Raw genomic sequence first — 22036 nt, forward strand, 5'->3', positions numbered from 1 at the left:
GTTTCAGTGAAATTACAAGAAGAGGTTCAAGGCTACTGCTACAGATTCGTTCAAGGAATGAAAAATTTGTCTTTGAGCTATTTGTGTCATGTCTGATGATATTCATCATGATGTCTGCTATAAAACATAAATAAGTTATATTTCTAGAAGGGAGCTACCCACATATAATATTCCTGCTTCATTGATGGCTGCACTGGAAAGCATGAAAATAAATATAATTTAATGAAACTGTGCCTGCATCAGAAGGATTTTTAACTCCAAACTTATTGATCATTTTTTGCAACCAGTCATGGGAAGAGAGAGTGTAATGGGACACGGGGTACTGTAAAGTCTGTAGCTAGGAAGAAAAGTCTATGGCAGCATTCGAACAGTCAAGTAACAACTACTAAGACATAGTCCGCAAACAGCTTTTCCATGCCATTTCTCCTCACAACCCTAATCCTGCCACAACCCCCAAAAACTAGCCACTGTAACAGCTGAACCATGTCCTTCGCCAGGTCTTTGATTACCTATCATCCTGCATTGAAATGAGGCACATCCTACTCGTGATGCTTACCACCCCTCCTAAAGTGGTGTTCTGTCACCCATCCAACCTCCACATCATCCTAGTCCATCCCTATGCCACTCCCAAACCCAACCTGTTACCACAAGGATCACATGTTTGTGGAAGACCTAGGTGCAAAACCTGCCCAATCCACCCACCCAGCACTTCCTATTCCAGTCTTGTCACAGGTTTACCCTACCGCTTTAGGGGCCAGACTATCTGTGAAAACATCCATTTCATTTACCAGCTCTGCTGCAATCATTGCACAGCGTTTTACATTGGTATGACTACCAACTAGGTGTCCATCAGGATGAATGGCTGCCGCCAAACTGTTCCAAGAGCAAAGTAGACCACCCTATGGCACAACATGCAGCTGAATATAACACACTTGATTTCAGTGGCTGTTTCACTACCCGAGCTATTCATCTACATCCATACTCCGCAAGCCACGTGACGGTGTGTGGCGGAGGGTACATTGAGTACATCTATCGGTTCTCCCTTCTATTCCAGTCTTGTATTGTTTGTGGAAAGGATTGTCGATATGCCTCTGTGTGGGCTCTAATCTCTCTGATGTTATCCTCATGGTCTCTTCGCGAGATATACGTAGGAGGGAGCAATACACTGCTTGACTCCTTGGTGAAGGTATGTTCTCGAAACTTCAACAAAAGCACGTACTGAGCTGCTGAGCGTCTCTCCTGCAGAGACTTCCACTAGAGTTTATCTATCATCTCCGTAACGCTTTCGCGATTACTAAATGATCCTGTAATAAAGCGCGCTGTTCTCCGTTGGATCTTCTCTATCTCTTCTATGAACCCTATCTGGTACGGATCCCACACTGCTGAGCAGTATTCAAGCAGTGGGCGAACAAGCGTACTGTAACCTACTTCCTTTGTTTTCGGGTTGCATTTCCTTAGGATTCTTCCAATGAATCTGTCTGGAATGTGCTTTACCGATGATCAACTTTATATGATTATTCCATTTTAAATCACTCCTAATGCGTACTCCCAGATAATTTATGGAATTAACTGCTTCCAGTTGCTGACCTGCTATATTGTAGCTAAATGATAAGGGATCTTTCTTTCTATGTATTCGCAGCACATTACACTTGTTTACATTGAAATTCAATTGCCATTCCCTGCTCCATGCGTCAATTCGCTGCAGACGCTCCTGCATTTCAGTACAATTTTCCATTGTTACAACCTCTCGATATACCACAGCATCATCCGCAAAATGCCTCAGTGAACTTCCGATGTCATCCACCAGGTCATTTATGTATATTGTGAATAGCAACGGTCCTACGACACTCCTTTGCGGCACACAAACGCCTTGCGTAAGTCAAGAAACACGGCATCTACCTGGGAACCCGTGTCTATGGCCCTCTGAGTCTCGTGGACGAATAGCGTGAGTTGGGTTTCACACGACCGTCTTTTTCGAAACCCATGCTGATTCCTACAGAGTAGATTTCTAGTCTCCAGGAAAGTCATTATACTTGAACATAATACGTGTTCCAAAATTCTACAACTGATCGACGTTAGAGATATAGGTCTATAGTTCTGCACATCTGTTCGACGTCCCTTCTTGAAAACGGGGATGACCTGTGCCCTTTTCCAATCCTTTGGAACGCCACGCTCTTCTAGAGACCTATGGTACACCACTGTAAGAAGGGGGCAAGTTACTTCGCGTACTCTGTGTAAAATCGAACTGGTACCCCATCAGGTCCAGCAGAATTTCCTCGTTTGAACGATTTTAATTGTTTCTCTATCCCTCTGTCGTCTATTTCGATATCTACCATTTTGTCATCTGTTCGACAAGCTAGAGAAGGAACTACAGTGCAGTCTTCCTCTGTGAAACAGCTTTGGAAAAAGACATTTAGTATTGCGGCCTTCAGTCTGTCATCCTCTGTTTCAGTACCATTTTGGTCACGAGAGTGTCTGGACATTTTGTTTTGATCCACCTACCGCTTTGACATAAGACCAAAATTTCTTAGGATTTTCTGTCATGTCAGTACATAGAACTTTACTTTCGAATTCATTGAACGCCTCTCGCTTAGCCCTCCTCACACTACATTTCGCTTCGCGTAATTTTTGTTTGTCTGCAAGGCTTTGGCTACGTTTATGTTTGTTGTGAAGTTCCCTTTGCTTCCGCAGCGAGTTTTCTAACTCGGTTGTTGTACCTGCACTGCCAGCTTTTCTGAACTGTGCAGGTGGGAATTATCATTACAACACATTCTCTGCTCCTGTATTTATCATCAAATTAAGGTAATATACTGCCCAGACCCCTCCACCCAACAATTTCCACCCTGGCTGCCCTAACAGTTTCCACCCCGTCTGTCCTATCACTCCCCATTCTTGTCTCCCACCCTGTTTATTTGCAGCCCTGAGTCAATGCATCTGCTCATCTTTCTCCACTCCTCTCCATTTTTCACCACCTCTCTGCCCCTCAACCTTCTGACTCTGCACCTGTTGGCAGTCTAGTCCCTGCACACTCAACTGGACAGTGTTCTCCCCCCCCCATCACCTCCTCATAGCTGCTTGCATAACATGATGATGCTTTCCAGCCTGAGATGCTGGAGTTGGGGTGTTGTTGTTTGTGTGTGTGTGTGTGTGTGTGTGTGTGTGTGTGTGTGTGTGTGTGTGTGTGTGTACTGACAAAGGCTGTTTCCGAAAGCTATACATGTCTTTTAGTTGTGCCTGTCTCAACTTGATGTGTCGTCTTTATGTAACTAGCAATAATCTTTCCCTACATTGTTGAAAAATTACTACTGCTATTCACATTTTGCAAAGCCAATGTTACCGATATTCACTTTAAACTTCTCTAAAGGAATGGTTGTGTCAACTCTTCAGACTTTGCAGAATCACATGAAAAACCAACTCTTCCAGGAACAAGAACTTTCTCTAACTTCCAACCAATATGAGACTTGAATATAATTGAGGCTAGAAAAATATAGTAGTGATGCAAAACCAGCTGTCGCATTCAACCTAATGTAACAATAAGCAAACTCTTATTTGTGAAACTATGATTTATATTCTGGGTGTTTTATAGCTTGAATTTAATTATTTTCATCTATGAAGTTATAAACAGAGTAGTGAAAAACCCATTACTTTTTCTTTTTTGGTAGAGTACATCTTTGAAAAGAAGAGTAAAAGGAGTTAATCACCCCTTTCAATGATATTGCTCTTGGTGCTGTTCTCAATATTTGTTTAAAAAAAATTGAAAACTGTGATTAAAGATTTTGCCTGGCTGTGTGAAGTTTCATGATGTATTTGTTCACATTTCTTTGAACTCTTTGCATATTGACAAATATACAAATTCCATATTTGTTGCTATATAAGGAAGATATAAACTATTTCGTACTTATGAATGCATTGTATCTTCGGCTTAACAAAAAGCTGTGAAATTCCAAAAACTTTGGCTAGTTTTAAAACCCAAATCATTTGGGATATTGCAAAAATATTTTGAATTCTTATTTAAATCTATTAATGGAACAGATATGTTATACCAAAATCTGAGACCATGACTGTTATGGGATGGGTAAACTTTACATGGAATGATTCTTCAGTCAGCATAGTGTGTGTTCTGGGAAGCCCATGCTGGTTGAGGTGACATTGTCACCATCTATGCCTACACAGTAACTGTATTCATCCTGTGTATCAGTACTTACAGGTAATCCATAACTACTGTAACTCATATCATACGGTACAGTACAGACACAGCTAACACAGTGACAATTTGCATTTGCTTGGGTGGCTGGAAACTACTGTTGTAAACAGTGTTGTCAAGCCTGTCACACCCCTCTCCAATACATTGACAGATTGGTGAGCTCTGGTATTTTACACAAAGCTCAGTGTTATCAAATGTTAGTCTGAATCAGATTTCTTTGTCTCCTGGTGATCGGGTAATCATTTCCGATACTAACAAGAAATGGTTTTACATTGGTTGATATCGGATAATTTTGAATATTACTCACAATTTATTTCGTATTAGTGGTGAAAGGTAGTTTAGTTTTCCATAATCTGAAATAGAGTATGTATGTCTGGTAAGTGCTCTTTTCCATTTTAAGTAGATCGGTATGTAGGTATGATTCTTAATATTTCTCGTACATATTTTTAAATGAATATTTTAGGCAGAAAGTAATCCATAATTATTTCCTTTAGTGTATAGTGATGGGTTTCTGCAGTATCGTGATATGCAGAAGCTTTGTAATACACTTGTCTTGATGTGATGTGAGGGACATAAAAGCTGCTGAGTGTCACAAGTAAAAGCATAACATTTTGTAGAGTGATTTCTGATTATTATCCATATTATGTGTGCTGCATGTATTAAGTCATCCTGTCACTCGTGTTAGGAGAATTACGTTTCCACATCATGTTTCTTGTGCTATGATTGGCTGATAGAAGCAAACTGAATTATGGCTTAGTGAAGCTGAAATGCTGAGTGTAATGATACGTTCACCTTGTCAAGACAGGCAACATCATCCAAAGTGTGGAATGAAAGAAGACCTATGTAAGTCAATAAAACTGTAAGCATTATATGCTTGTTGATAACAAACCCAGTATGGTTTATACATGGGTTTTTCAAATTTGTATAGTATTGCGAAAAGAATAAAACCTGTTGCTGTCCAGTGTATTTGAATTACACTACAGGTACAGCAGCCATCTATTGAAGAGAGCCCACATTTTACAGATCAGGATGTCCAATGCTACTGTTCTGTTTTTTGACGAGCCCAGTATAAGATACATAGTCGGTGTACATTACGAAGACTTGACATGCTGTCAGATGGGGAAATAAGCCAACTGAATTATTGAAATGTCTTATTACAGTCTAATGTACTCACACCATTTCTGGCGGTGTTCAATTACAAAACATAGTAGTTGATGGAAGGAAAGTAGCCAACTCCACCTTTGGGCATTGTTAGCTTCTCATCTATAAAGTGTACTTCATGTTGTGTATTGAGAACAATGATTGTGATGACACACTCAAACATCTAAATATTGGGACCCCCCATGGCCATATGTAGTTTTTTGGTGGCTACATTCTGTGTGTGTGGACCAACACTTTCCTGTAATTCCATCTCACGTTAATTTCTTCATTAAGTGAAGAATGAAATAAACAACTACGAACTTGCAAAATGTTATGTATCACTTGCAGATTTCTGGCAGTAGACAAAAGTGTTGTAAGCAGTCTTGTCAGCATTTGGTGTGAAATGTGATGGCTGGAATGAACAGTATGTCACTAGTGTTGGCATTAGCCAACCAGGAAACAGCAGGTAGAAAAGTATTGTAGCAGTTAGTGAAAATACTTTCTCGAGTCTCAGTGTAAGTGCAATTGTACCACGCACATTATATTTTAAAGTTTATTGTTGTCATGAAATGCTGTTGTCAATAACTAGACCTTGGGCTATTCCACAGTGTTTGTGCCCTTGTAAAGGTTTAATGTGGAGAAAGGCTTTTTTGCCACCTTTGCTAAATTAGGCAGCCCAAAACCATTGTTCTTCCAACCATACATAATAGGCCTCTGAAAACACATCCTGTAAGCTGGCACTACTAGATTAATCTGTGGGCTCCATTTATTCGGGAAAAAACATTTGATGTGAACATAAATTCTGTTCTAAATGCTGGCCCCATAGTGCCAGAGAAGAAACACATCCTATTTAGTTAAGTTTCTGGTCAAAGCAGATTGGTGATACTACAGACTCCATTACACCCTTTGTTTTGAGGCATGAGGAGCAGATTGGCTACAGTTACTGAATTGTGATTCATGTGTAAGTGTTTGACTTAAGGACGATTGTTCTTTGGAATTGTTTCATCGTATTAGTCGCCGTGTGTAGAGGGCACATTTGTCATCTGTTCTGCTATTTTAAAGTAAGACTGCTGAACCCACCTCATAATTTTTGTTGAAGCTGTTCTTTGTGTAAATATGGTAAATAAGTGTCTAGAAATGTTTCTTATGTACATGTTGACACCTCTTTGTTGGTGCTTTTTTCTCTCCTGGTAATTTTATATAGTTGCACCAGAAATCTTGCATGTGCAGCCATTTGAAGACTCGTTGAAGCACATTCTTCAGCCATCCTACTACATTAATGATGTTAAAGGCTACAAAGAGCAGTCTTCCAGTGTTAGGATACAGGTATTCTTGGTAGAATGGGATTAAAAACTTTTGCCTATCCACTGAGCAAGATAATGCAATGATAAGACTGGACTCCCATCTGAAAGGATTTTAAGCTCAACTCCCCATCCAAATTTAAGTTTTCTGTTTGCCAATAGTGCCAGTATTCAGAGAAGGAAAAGCACAATTACTTTTCCTGTTCTTATCCAATCTGGGCCTTTGCTCAGTGTCTAATGACCTTTCAGTTCCTTTCTTATTGCTTGCCGAGATATGGAAAATATTTATATAAGTTACTTGTGACCCAGTTTGTTTGGGAGATCCATGTGATGCAGCTACAGTGATTCTTCCTGTGTGTCAGATCTAAATGCTAATTCAGTATTAGAGTAGATATATGCCCTGATTATTGAAGAGGCCCAGATTTGAGATGTAAAGCAATGGATACTCCAGGTTGCAATATCAACAATATAAGGAGATGACACGTCGAGTTACAGACAGGCACTATGGGAAGACTATACGTTTAGCTTTTGGCCAAAGCCTTCTTCTCTCTCTCTCTCTCTCTCTCTCTCTCTCTCTCTCTCTCTCACACACACACACACACACACACACACACACACACACACACACAAAACAGCCATTTCTGGCAGCTTGGACCAGATAGCAGCTGTTACATGGAATGAAAGCAGCAATCTGGCAGGGATGGGTAAGGTGAAGGGATAGCAGGATATAGGTGGGGTGGAGCATTCAGGGACTATTTGGAGGCATAAGACTGCCTTCAGATGCAGCATTGGATGGCCGGGGTCAGGAGGGGGGGGGATTTTAAGAATGAATGGCTAATTGGCTGCCGTTATTGGGCTTTAGAATGAAAAAACTGATATATTAAGTGTGTAAACAGGTGGATGCATCAGTAGCTATGAGTGCTGCTCAAGAGTGCTGTGTGTGTTTGCAGTAGAGGCTTACTACAAAGAATTGATAATTTTGTTGGACCTCAGTGCACTTTTCATTGAGTTTCTTCCCCAGATTCCTCTGCAGTCTTTTAACCCAGTCACCCTTTGGGTGACACTTCCAAGCCACCTACAATACAACAAGGAAACGAAGTGATAGTGAAAAAACAAACCAGATCCTAGAGAATTTTGATTATTGATGTTTTCTCTGCCTGAACTGAGTGCCTTAATACAGCTGAAAGAACACGGTTCCACCAGGATGGTACAAGAAGATGTACTGCTGCAATGTCAACAGATTTGCTTAGACACATGGACTGTACTTCTGGATGTGCGTTTAATTCTATTCTAAGAGTTTTTGAAATGAATACTGTAATTGTGCAGCAGTATTGCAGATGTCTACACAGCCAAATCACCTGACTCATATAGCCCACCTGGAACACTCACTGCAAATAAATTTACTTTGGGGAGCACACATGGCTTCTCATAAGGGCTAGATGGACAGCAACAGATGATCACCTGTTTGCCTACTGTTAAGAATGCTGTGTGTGTACAACACACAACAAAATACAGGCTTTTGGCAGTTTGAGCATTAAAACACGAGATAATGAGAATTCATCACTGATTGAAATTCTGCATATAGTGTATCACAAAAGAGTAAACTTTATTGCATGACTCATCTTTACAGGTGCTGTGTGCATGTCCCTTATAGAGGACACACATCATTACTTTCACAGTATGTGCACTGATAAATAAGAGGAAGAATGTTGTTTATGCATGGTTGGGCTCCAGCACAAATTAGATACACCTTTAGACACAGATTGTCATCTCGAATGGCAGATGTCTAGATAGGGGAGACAAGTTAATGGCCTACATGTTACCTCTACGTCAATCCTTTGGATTGTTGCATGTTAGCTTACACAGAAGATGTGGATGTGCCCAGTTTTTGTGGAAGAGTCTAAAATCATTTGACAATATATGTGATTATGCCACCCGTACCTGACAGGTATATGTCTAATGTGGAAATGGAAGTCTAGATCAACATTAAACATATTACTTGTCAGACATGATTAAATAAACTTTTCACTGTTCTTGTGTGAAGAGTTTATTGTCCGATCCATGAATGATGGCGGTTAGTGCATGTTGAGGCACAGACAGGGATTGCGTTGTTGACAATTCCAGGTGACAGTTGCGGTACATTCACATGCTTTCTGCTGAAAATTCTCTCTCGCTTACGTACGCAGAATTTATCACTTACCAGCACAGTCTACTTGGAATCGAAATTCACTAAACAACTCAGTACGATCACATTTAATGGTCGCATTAGCTACAGCATTCATGCAGAGCGCTCAGAAATACTGAACGTTCATTGGCTGTCAGAGTACACGTGATGTAGGTGTGCAGAACAAGTCTAATCATGACTGCCATCATTCGTGACTCCAACTATGGAATGCAGTGTGTGTGTGTGTGTGTGTGTGTGTGTGTGTGTTTGGGAGGGGGCTAGTAGCAGGGTCATGGTGTTTTTGTGAATAGTTCATGTGTATGATGTGCAGTGATGGTTGCAAAGACTTAGTGGAGCTGAAAACAGATTGTAAACTTTTTTGTTTTTCTTCCCCCATTCCTACCCCAGGGTTGAAATAACTGCATTTGTGCCGAGGATATGCGCTCTGGTGATGGTCCAGTGCTGCCAGTACCTGCCTTTAATGCACAGCAGAAGAGTGCAGCTTCTTCAGGTACCATTTCAGATATGCTGAGAGTCATAACCAGAAGAGAAGAAATAATGCTCAGCTGCACTGGTCTTGGAATACCATACTACTTATAGTTGTGGAACATCACACTGCATAGTTAAGATTGCAGCATTATGTTCCACATATATGATAAAACTTATCCTTGAGCCAGTAGTAATCCTGAGTTTTATATCATTTCTCTCTGTGTATGGTTCTGACTTCAGTTGTGATGGACTGGTATCTAAGCCAACAGTGTTTGCATACACCCAGTTGGTGTCTGCAATTACCTGTATGGCTTTCTGGTCTATGCCAGAGTGCAGTATCCGGTGACGTGTTTTTGTGGGTATATCCCCTGATGGCTGTCATTGCAGCACCCATCATCACAGCAACAGCAGCCGCCGCCACCACCATCTCAGCAGTCACAGCAGCAGTCACAGCCACAGGTTCTGCCACAGCCACCACCTCCACCACAGCTGCCACAGCAACAACCACCACCACCGCAACCACCTAAGCAACAGGCAGCACAGCAGCAACCGCTACAGGTACCACCACCTCCACCACCACCACAGGAACAGTCACAAATGTCACCTGCGGCACCGGTTAAAAATGAACCTCCAGGTACACCAGCTGCTGGTCCTCAGATGGAAGTCGATCCTGATAAACCAAATGATGGAAGTGAAGTTAAACCAAAACCCTGGCAGAAGAAAAGATTTCCTGCTTGTGAGTAAATGATTTTTATGATACTCTTGTTAGAATCCTCAGTAGTTGAGTAATCAGATTACCTGAACTGTTTGTGAAGTCTTTTTGAGCCCTTTTAAAGTAGCACTTCTCGTTGGTTTATTCTATTGGTGAGAGTTGCGGTTGAAGCCATGTGCAAGTTAACGTGTACTTCAGTTCCACAACTTCTTTGATTTGTGTAGGTTGAGTGGTAGTGAAATACTAAAAAGTTCATGGAAAATTTTTTATGGCATGGGATAACTCCCAGCTGATAGAAACATTATTCCAATCTTATCCCTTGTTTCAGTGTAATACTTTGATACATGGTTTGAAAAAGTCTCCAAATTCACTCTCTAGAACACTTCATTTCAGTATAAATGTTTTTGGGCCAGCTGTCCATCTTCAGGTGTATTACAAAAAAATATGTAACTCCATGAAGACGAATATGTTTAGTTTTGATAAAGATAGTTTGAATTTGGTGGACATTGTCATCTTTCTTACATGCAATTAATTGCACTTTTAAGTGTGTGCTATGCTTTATACTGAGCATCAGTATGAAAAGAGTGACATAGAAGAGTAATGATCAGTTAAATGTTTCATTAAAAGTGACTTCTTGTTTTTGATAATAGTACTTACTGCCACAAATTCGGACAGTACACAACTTTATTTACTACGCTGTAGTAATGGCTAAAACTTCTTGTAGATTGGTGGGGCAGCTGGAGATGTACAGTTAGACTGGCTGTAATATTTGAAGTTTGTCACATTTGCATATTTTAATAAATAGTTATTAAGGAATATTGCAGCATCATAATAAATTCAACCACTGTCCTACCTAGAATTAAGATTTAGGCAGTGTGTCCACTTGCACCTTCACTTTGGCTGATAGTCACCTCTAGTCACCCGTTCCACAGTTGAGAATAAACTTTGTAGAGCTGCAATTAAAGCCATTCAGCATTTGTTGACAGAATAAAAATGCTGGGTTGTCTCTGTAAAGTTACCCTATGTGGGAGGGATAAACTGCTGGCTGTGATTAAATAAATAAATTTTAAAAAAATGGTCAGTCCTATCCTGACAGTACTCTTCTGACTCAGAATGTAATCATGCTGTCTGAACAGCAAACACTAAACACGTTGTCTTCAGTAAGGGTCGTCACCATATACTAGAGATCAGAAACATAGCGAGTACGAGTCTAATGTTGCAGGTTTTGTACTTCACAAATGAATGTGCCCCTGTTACAATAGTGCTAACAGGCCTCCTTTGTTCCTGCTGTAGTTTGGCGAGCATGACGAGGAATAATTGTGGCACTGCAGTTGCTTCATACTCATTGATACAGTCTCTTACTGGAGCATGCAGAATTGTAAGGCCAGTCATGATGTATTCTTACCTTGGAAGATGAGTGCACCAGTATCTTGCTGCTGTAAAGTAGCACTGACAAGGCGAAATGGCTGATTGTCAGTAACAGGAAGGCTTTTAACGAAGTCATTTTTGTTAGAGACTGGAAGGTGCCATATGAAAATTAATTTATGCAAAGTTCTATTGGAGGAGGAATGACATCCGGAACAAGTTTCATGCTGTAGCCCACAATTCAGATGAAAAAAACACAAATTTTGTCCAGTGCAATCACAATGGTTGTATACTTATTTATTCCACCTCTGCAGTGAGAAAACACATGCAGAGTCCAATGGAAACTGGCCACTTAGCAATGTCACTTTTATAACCCTCTGACAGAAAGTACGCCGGCCGCGGTGGTCTCGCGGTTCTAGGCGCTCAGTCCGGAACCGCGCGACTGCTACGGTCGCAGGTTCGAATCCTGCCTCGGGCATGGATGTGTGTGATGTCCTTAGGTTAGTTAGGTTTAAATAGTTCTAAGTTCTAGGCGACTGATGACCTAAGATGTTAAGTCCCATAGTGCTCAGAGCCATTTGAACCATTTGACAGAAAGTACACTTTTTTTGTATTCATTTGGTCATGGTAACTTCCTTTTACAGGCTGTGAGTGAGCTGTGTAGCGTATCACTCATTTCTGTAATTTATTTTTTATTTCAATAATTAATCACCATTTAGAGATTACATTTCATCCTCTTGTCATGTTTTCTGGTACTGTCATTACAGGCTGTGTAACGGGTTGAAAGTGGTTATATGTCATGGTAATTGTTAGACTTCTCTAATATTAAAATAAAGTTAACAGCAGTCATCAAAGTTTCATCTACATAAATGCATGTATAAACAAAACAATATTCACTGCTAACTGATCAGTCATCATATTGGTTTATAATAATCGTCAAGCCTAAGGGTTGCTTCTGTCATTTAGACAAGTCACACATTTTCTGACATTTAACTTGCATTTGATAATGGCTATAAAGTGCAAATCGAGATTCTGCAAAATAAATGAACAGTATGACACTTCCTGGCAGATTAAAACTGTGTGCCGGACCGAGACTCGAACTGGGGACATCTGCCTTCGCGGGCAAGTGCCCGCGAAAGGCAAAGATCCCGAGTTCGAGTCTCGGTCCGGCACACAGTTTTAATCTGCCAGGAAATTTCATATCAGTGCACATTCTGCTGCAGAGTGAAAAATCTCATTCTGGAAATGAACAGTAGTTTACATTTAGTGGCAAGAATTTCTTTCAAAATGGTTGCAGGAATGTGGTGAGTCTGATTATACTTGGGAACGGATGTACTCGCTCTCATTTCTGAGCAAGCTTAATTCACTCGAACCTGACAAGACTCAGCTGATGAGTGGGCTTTGGTGGGGCCAAATGAAGTGTCTGCGGTCACATGGACGGTGATCGTAGAGGTACTAGCGAATCGTACCCTGACACTACTCCTCTGACATGGAATGTGATGGTGCTATGTTGAAAAGCAGACACTAAACACAATAGCTTTCCCCTTCAAAAGAATTTTAAGACTGAATTGTGCTCCATAGCCAATTATGAAATATATGGTCTTTTCAATAGTTTCAAACATTGCATGAGGATGGAATTTGCTCTTGTCTGCATTTAGAATTTTGTTACTAGTTAAAAGAAAACTTTCAAACCGTAGCTCCTTTGGTCATAACATCACGTTATATGCTGAAATACTTGTGTAATTCTATTTGGCTGTACTACCAGTGGACTTGGTCAGTCTTCAGATTGTCATTTTGTCCTTCCACGGGTGACACCACCGATTTATGTATATTTCATGGCACCAAGAGTAATAATAAATTTTTCCACCAATAACAACTTTACCATTTTACTTAAAGTTTTAGAAGTAATGTTCATTGGCGATGCTGTTTTAATTGCTTGATTTTTCAAAAGAAACCTGGAAATATTTGAAATAGATAGTGTTTGCAATGACGACATAAATCTGAGAACTGTGGTTAAACAAATTGGTGGAAAGCCCAGGTCAGAATATCAGCAATATTAATAGAGATAGATTGCTGCACACCGTAAAGATGACTTGTTGAGTTACAGACAGGCACACCAAAAAGACTGTCACACATGGAGCTTTCAGCTAAAGCCTTGTTCAAAAAGGGGGAAACACTCTCTCTCTCTCTCTCTCTCTCTCTCTCTCTCTCTGTCTGAAACCTCAGGGGGCAGAGGAGGGGAAAAATGCAGGTGTGAACATGAAATCAGAGGTGGTGTAGGTCCGGGGGGGGGGGGGGGGGGGGTGTTCAGAAACCATGAGGTTAAGATAGTGGGAACAGTATGTTACTGTAGGTTGAGAGCGGAGATAGTGGTCGTGTGCATTAGGTGTGCTTTTTCTTTTCCGAAGAAGGCTTTGACCAAAAGCTATCTTTGTGCAGAATGGTTCTACGACCTCAACAGTTCAATATAAAATGTCAAACAAAACACATTCAGCTGTCTAAATTTCCAGTTTTATTTTTCCTGCCTGTTTTAGCATTTCACTACGCCATCTTCAAGCCTCCTGATGTGTAGGAAGAATCCCACCTTTTGTACAATCGAAATAGGGGCCAGCGTGCAGTATCTCTGGACTTCATTTTAACAAAACGATCCTTTAGGTCAACACTTGCAGAGTCAAGTGATTGATTGTAGGGATCATTTTGTTATAAATAAGTCTACGGATACTAGTGACTGTGCTGGCCCATATTACCAGGGGGCCTGAAGATAGCATAGTGTAACGCTGAAACAGGTAGCAAAAATTAAATAAAACTGGAAATACAGGCAACTGAAGGTGTGTTGATTTGATATCTCATCTTTACAGTGAGTAGCAGCCTTTTCCTTTCGCAGAACTGTGCTTGAGACAGTAGTTTCAGTATTTGAATAATTTCAGAAATTTGCAAGGTCTTAGGAAATTACTTCAGGTGTACATTTTTGCTGCAGGATTTCGTTCGGTTGGTTTTATTATAGATAAGAGTTTCTTTGTAAAATGTGTTACTAGGGGATGCAAACTAAAGGCCTGGTGGGGGTTGAAGCACAGTTGTTTAATCCAAGAAACAGGGAGGGAAGGTAGTAAGAGCATACACTTCAGTATTCTTAAAACTATCAAGACTGTCAAATGCTTTGGGTTTATACTACAATTCCCTCCACAGCACAATTTTTGATAGATGCTTTTGCTATCAGTACTTCGACACATTATCACGTTGAAAATATTTACATTGTAACATGTGTTGTGTTTCATGTGAATAAGCAAAGGGCCACTCGAATTCTGAGGCGTAATTTTAGTGGAAATTTAATATGCTATGTGCTTTCTGTGTCTTTTTTACATGTGATTAATTTGTTACCTTTTTAAACCAAACTGTTGTTGTTTTCAGTTCAAAGACTGGTTTGATGCAGCTCTCCATGTTATTCTATCCTGTAAAAATCTTTTCATCTCTGAAGAACAGCCTACATCCTTCTGAATCTGCTTAGTGTATACATGTCTTGGTCTCCCTCTACAATTTTTATCCCCCACACTTCCCTCCAATACTAATTTGGTGATCCCTTGATGCCTCAGAACATGTCCTGCCAACTGATCCCTTCTTTTAGTCAAGTTGTGCCGCAAATTCCTTTTCTCCCCAGTTTGTTCAGTACCTCCTCATTAGTTAGGTGATTTACCCATATAATTGTCAGCAGTCTTCTGTAGCACCACATTTTGAAGGCTTCTATTCTCTTGTCTAAACTGTTTGTCCATGTTTCAGATCCATACATTGCTACACTCCATACAAATACTTCCAGAAATAACTTCCTGACACTTCGACCATCATCAGTTATTTTTCTCCCCAATTAGCAAAACTCATCTACTACTGTAAGTGTCTCATTTCCTAATCTAATTCCCTCAGCATCACCTGATTTAATTCGACAACATTCCATTATCCTCGTTTTGCTTTTGCTGAAATTCATCTTATATCGTCCTTTTAAGACACCATCCATTCCGTTCAACTGCTCTTCCAGGTCCTTTGCTGTCTGACAGGGTTACAGTGTCGTCGACAAACCTCAAAGTTTTTATTTTTGTCTTTGGGTTTCAAATTTTTCTTTTGTTTCCTTTACTGCTTGTTCAATAAACACATTGAATAACATCGGGGATAGGCTACAACCCTGTCTCACTCCCTCCCCAACCACTGCTTCCCTTTCATACCCCTCGACTCTTATAATTGCCATCTGGTTTCTGTACAAATTGCCTTTTGCTCCCTGTATTTTACTCCTGCCACCTTTAGAATTTGAAAGAGAGTATTCCAGTTAACCTTGTCAAAAGCTTTCCCTAAGTCTACAAATGCTAGAAACATAGGTTTGCGTTTCCTTAAGTTGTAGGGTCATTGTTAAACATTTCTACGGAATCCAGACAGACCTTCCCCAAAGTCTGCTTCTACTGGTTTTTCCATTCATCTGTAAAGAATTTTTATTAGTATTTTGCAATTGTGACTTATTTAATTGATAGTTTGGTCATTTTCATGCCTGTCAACACGTTTCCTTTGGGATTGGAAACTTTGAGGTTCTGATTGGAAACTCCATAGACAGAACAAATTTTCCTGGTGTTAGCTTGTTAGCTTTGCCGTACAGTTATTTACAACAAATGCCATGGGTTGTTCATAAAGCTGTTACTTCTTAGTATTATGTTGCAGAATTTTCTTCCTAATAACATACCTTTCAGTGTCATCAATGGGATATTTGTGTGCACTTCCCTTCTTCTGTGGATTAGATACTTGAACACAACCTTTGTCATTGGCAGTAAATTTTATGTTAAGAGCAAGCTGTTGCAGCTGCTTGCAAAAGCATTAACAGGGAAAATTTCTGTGCTTGTATTTAGGGGTAATCGTGCAAACTCAACGAAACACTGAATGCAGACCTTGAAGTCCTGAACACCTATTACTCCAAGTGGCACCTACTTCCCAACCCCAACAAAACAACCAGCACTATAATGCACCTCAACAACAGAGAGACACACAGAAAATTACTGATCTTTTCGAATTGCCAAAGCATAAGATATGAGGATAAGCCTAAATATTTGGGAGTGAAACTAGACCGGACCCTAACGTACAGCTCACACCTCGAAGACACAAAGCAAAAACTAAAATCCCGCAATGCTATCCTTTCAAAACTGGCTGGAACAACATGGGGATGTTGAGCAGGCACTTTGAGAACTTCAGCACTAGCCCTTGTCTACAGTGTAGCTGAATACTGTTCACCAGTCTGGAGGAGAAGTGCACACGTATCTAAAGTGGATGTCCAGCTGAGGGAGACAATACGAATAATCTCGGGAACACTCAGGGCCACCCCCTGTGCATGGCTTCCTGTACTAGCGAACATAGAGCCTCCAGAAATCAGGCGATCACAGCTAGCCGTAAAAACCTACAGGAAAATTATAGACAACCCGGACCTCCCTATCCACCAAGATCTGACACCGACAAACAGGCTTAAATCCAGATCACCCTTATGGAAAATCGGTGAAGAATTACAAGCCTTTGAGCCGAGGACGGCCTGGAACAAAGTATGGTCGGCAAGTGAATCTAAGAACAAAAATTTAGTACATGATCCGAACAAGAAGATTGATGGCTTCAACCTACCAAGAAGAGTGTGGACAGCTCTAAACCGGGTCAGAACGAGTGTTGGGAGATGTAAACACCTGATGAACAAGTGGGGCCTGGCAGTATGTGAGTGTGGTGAAATACAGACAATGGACCATCTACTCGTGTGCAAAGTGTATGGCTATGGTGGTGAACTCATGGACGTACATAGACTTAGTGACTCAGCCATAGAGTGGCTCAAAAACATATCTAATATAGTGTAGAATTATATTGTTTTCTTTTTTAGTATATAGTGATAAAAATATTGTAAATTATGCCTCTGTGATGCCGAACGAGTAAATAAAAATAAATAAAAAGTGCAAACTCAGCTGTACCTAGCTTTGTCGCCCAGGTCTAGGATTCACTTTAAGTAATCATAAAACTTTCACCCACTCCCAAATGGCAGATATAGAACTTAGTGTTATGTATCTTAAATAAAAGTTTTAATAATGTTGAACATGTAATGTGGACAGTCGTAAAAATTCTTTCTAAAGTTCTTCACATTTGATTAAATTGTGTTTTGGTTATAAAAGTTACACAAGCATGACAAAATTTGAGAAGTTTAGTGTGTAACTTAAAAAAAATTAATTTAAAACCTTTTTTTTTAATCAGTTAAGGTGAACAAGAAGCTAAGAAAAAGAAAACAAAATGCACGACTGAGGAAGCTGTTGCAGCCAAAAAATGCAATGATGGTTCTTCACGAACTGAAAGCTGGAATAAAATTTACATTTCAGGAGCATACAAATGCTCTTACACAAACTATGTTTGTCGTCAATGCTGAGGTTAGTGTTTGCTTTTATATATTCAGTAACGTATTTTTGTGTTAAATATAAGATTGTATTCATATTAACTGTAACATTGTGTGTGTATATATATATATATATATATATATATATATATATATATATATATATATATATATATATATATACATTCCACGTGGAAAAATATATCTAAAAAGAAAGATGATGAGACTTACCAAACAAAGAGCTGGCAGGTCGATAGACACACAAACAAACACAAATATACACACAAAATTCAAGCTTTCGCAACAAACTGTTGCCTCATCAGGAAAGAGGGGAAGGAGAGGGAAAGACGAAAGGATGTGGGTTTTAAGGGAGAGGATAAGGAGTCATTCCAATCCCGGGAGCGGAAAGACTTACCTTAGGGGGAAAAAAGGACAGGTATACACTCGCACACACACACATATCCATCCACACATTCTTTAAATATGTCTGCTTGTGTGTGTGTGTGGATGGATATGTGTGTGTGTGTGCGCGAGTGTATACCTGTCCTTTTTTCCCCCTAAGGTAAGTCTTTCCGCTCCCGGGATTGGAATGACTCCTTATCCTCTCCCTTAAAACCCACATCCTTTCGTCTTTCCCTCTCCTTCCCCTCTTTCCTGATGAGGCAACAGTTTGTTGCGAAAGCTTGAATTTTGTGTGTTTGTTTGTGTGTCTATCGACCTGCCAGCGCTTTTGTTTGGTAAGTCTCATCATCTTTATATATATATATATATATATATATATATATATATATATATATATATATATATATATATATAAAGGAAATGTTCTATTGCCCAGTCCAACCCACTAAGGATAGAAACTTGAAATTTGGAGAGGGTGTCGATCTTGTACGGTAGGCATCGTTTAAGAGGGGAAATATGGGATGAAAGGTAATTTTGAAGCTAGAACTACAAAAATTGGTATATAGTGCCTTGGCCAGAAATTAAAAAAAAACTAGGGTTTCTGTACTTGCTGAAATTCAACCATAAAGGGGATGAAATAGATCTTGAAAGTTTTCTAGAATACATCATTATTAAAGAACTACTGAAGCACTTTTAAAGATACAATGAAAGTTTGTTTTTGGCTTCTCATTTAGAAATAAAAACTCAATGTTCAGAGTTTAAAGGTAAAGCTGTGAATATTGGCAACTGGCTTCTCATTTAGAAATAAAGAAATGTTAGAGGATGAAAGTTTGTACAGAAATATCACCATAAGAACTCAGAAGGCAGGCTTAATAAGCTACTGTGAGGCTTAATCTGAAGGGGGGGGGGGTGATTTGTGAACTGAATGAAAGAAAGCTATGTAACAATCACCTCGAGAAATTCAATTTGTCGGAATGCCATATGAAACCAAAGGCTCTTATCTTAATACATTAATTTTTCAATAGGCCTAGTATATTTTTGTAATTTTTTTAATTACTGTACAAATGCAAGCAAAGTAGGGGCACTAAACTAATAGTTAATAGTATCGAAACTACAATTCCGTTAATTGAAAAATTAAAACCTGTGGTACCACTGGGAACTCATATTTTACTTAAAATTACAGAAAAATATACTGATGCCCTATGGAAATCACATGTGGGGGGGGGGGGGTTCTTAATTGTTTCGGTGCATCAGAATAGTATCCTAGATGTTGAGATGGTGGTCTAATAGAACTTAATTGTGTGGTTCTGAGAGAAGTCACCAATCTGTTCCTTTGGGAATTAGTTGACCTGCAGTTCAGTTAACGAAATAATCCCCAAGAGTTCTGCCATTGTTGCTATTGAAAGGGCACACTATTTTGGTGACTGTCACTATTGCCATCAGCACAGCTGACGATGGTGTCACGATAAATTGACGAAAAATTGTCGTTTGGACACCAACAACTGGCAGTATAACTGGATTGTTTTGTTACGAATATGCTAGGAGAATCTGAAGAACACCAGTTACTTGCTTTGGTATGCCAGGTTAGACAAGATACATTTCACTTGCAGTTCACTGCTACTGTCTTTAATTAAAAGCCATTAAAAAAAAAATAGAAGTGCACTATTCCAATAATGGGCTGTGTTAGTTTGATAGCCAACAGCATAATGCAATAGTTTAGTTAATCATGTGTGTCTAGCAATGTTGTAAAATACATTGTGTTGCAGGTTGATGGGAAGGTGTATGTAGGCCAAGGACTGTCAAAACCAGTGGCTAAGCAAAATGCTGCTGAAAATGCACTAAAAGCCTTGCTTTTGGAAAAAATGTCTGATGCAGCTATGAAAGCACAGAAACAAGATAATGCAGAAGTTGTTGAACCAATGCAGCAGGAAGTAAACAATGGAGCTGGCAGTGGTGATTCTGGTGAGGGAAGTGATACTGAAGGTGCAGGAGCACAAGGAAAGCCACAAGTCCCAGAGGATGATGTGCCATGGGGAAGTTTGGCTTCATTTGCCCTGTATAAATTATTTACTGAATGGCAGAATCAAGGTACACATGTACCTCTTCCTGTTCCTAAACAGGGACCAGTATTACCACCTCAAGCCGGGGTGGCAGCAGCTGGACAGGTATATTACATATTTTTAACTTCTCTCTCTCTCTCTCTCTCTCTCTCTCTCTCTCTCTGAATGTGTGTGTGTGTGTGTGTGTGTGTGTGTGTGTGTGTTGTAACTCTGAAGTATGAGAGACATTTTGCATTGCCTATATGTTACCTTAATGTCAATTGCAGCCTGTGGTTCCGGGAGCACCTTCTCCCATGAAGAAAATTCCAGAAAATCCGACTGATCGCCACCCTGTTATGTTGCTAAATCAATTAAAACCGGGAATACAGTTCATTGAAGTTAACCGGGAAGGAACTCCTCCAAATCTGACATTTACAATGGCAGTAACTGTTGATGGGAAAACTTACAATGGTGTGGGTAAGTAACAGATTAATATTCCTCAAATTTGAGATGATTTGTTGGTGGTGGTAAAAAATGGAAAATGAATTGCTGAATATTAATATAATGTTTGTTCGCAGCAAAAAACAAAAAGGAGGCGAAGAAAGAAGCAGCTATTGCATGTCTTGCTGGATCATTCAACATCCGCTACTAACACATCCTGACAGTAAACAACATTGTTTAGACATAATGCATTTCTCAAATGCAGTTTCTGATCTGTAGTAAAGACTTTTTTTTATATATATGTAGTAATATTGACTTTGAAACCTGTTGCCAACAATCACTGAAGTCTTAAGGCTGTATAGTTAGCTGTAATTCACTTTTACTTCAGCTATTAATGACAGTATACCATAGTTGCCTAGGGTTCGACTAAGCAATCTCTTGTCTGATAGTAAGAGATCATGTATCACAATGTTTTCTGCAGTATGTGAAAATTTTGTTCTAAAGTTTTCCTTAGTATTGCACATTTGCATGTAGGCTGGTCTTTTACATGAAGTCTTAATTATTGACAAACCTTATGCTGTGTTCTTAGCTGTAGATGAAAGTTACAGCTATATTTCCTTTTCATAAATTAAAGTATTTCTTCTGTATTAATGTGAATGCTGCATTAGGTGTATAAAATAATAAATGTACCTTCCAAATGAGAGATGTAGGAACAAATTGTTCCATGTGACTAAATAATAAAATGTCCTTGGGCATTGTGTATGTAATTGTTGATTTACAAGTGAACATATTTATTATTTTTCTTGTGTGAAATCCATGGAGTGGAGCATCATGTGGACTGCTGCATTTGATGTTTCCTTGTATTTTGCTTATAATGCAAGTTATTTTAATTTATGAGGACCTCCCTCCTGCTGCCGAATGCTCTTTACATTTCCAAGGCGGCGATTCTTCTGGAAAACCTGGAATTCTCAGGTAATTTCACAAAATTTCAGGGAAATATGCATTTTAACCTAGCATTGAAACTGAGTTTTATAAATCACAAATTTTAAAATACTTAGTATTTCAAAGTGTATTAATTATATGAATATTGTTCCGTATAAATTATTGATGTTTAAAAAATGTAGTTAAACTACAGCTTATGGCTGGTTTATAGCTCCGCTAAGAGGAAAGAAGTCATTATTGTGGTATGTTGGCCTCCTCCCCATTCACCATTAATTTATCAGGAGCTTCTTGACACTATCTTCCTCCTCAGGCCTGGAGTTCTCAGGGATTTCCCCCCCTCCCCCCTTCGAAGTTTGAGTAGCCATCCTGAGTGCATTTTTATGTGAAAGCAGTGGTTCACATCCTTTACACTCGACATGCTATGTTGTGCTTGAGCACTGCACAGCCTACCG

The 22036-nt window shown here is 39.5% G+C and overlaps 1 protein-coding gene across 2 annotated transcripts in view; it reads left to right on the forward strand.

Annotated features, from left to right (window-relative positions):
• The window catches only part of LOC126241535 (double-stranded RNA-specific editase 1-like), a 38254-nt gene extending 16845 nt beyond the window's left edge, over positions 1-21409 (forward strand). For both annotated transcript variants that reach the window (XM_049948013.1, XM_049948014.1), the window contains 5 exons: positions 9686-10034; positions 17625-17794; positions 19929-20327; positions 20489-20678; positions 20780-21409. In XM_049948013.1, the coding sequence (XP_049803970.1) occupies positions 9686-10034; positions 17625-17794; positions 19929-20327; positions 20489-20678; positions 20780-20853 (1182 nt within the window). In that variant the 3' untranslated portion in view covers positions 20854-21409. The remainder of the gene's footprint in view (positions 1-9685; positions 10035-17624; positions 17795-19928; positions 20328-20488; positions 20679-20779) is intronic.
• The last annotated feature ends 627 nt before the right edge of the window (positions 21410-22036 follow it).

The sequence above is a fragment of the Schistocerca nitens genome, chromosome 1 (assembly GCF_023898315.1).
Source record: "Schistocerca nitens isolate TAMUIC-IGC-003100 chromosome 1, iqSchNite1.1, whole genome shotgun sequence".
NCBI classification, from domain to species: Eukaryota; Metazoa; Arthropoda; class Insecta; order Orthoptera; family Acrididae; genus Schistocerca; species Schistocerca nitens.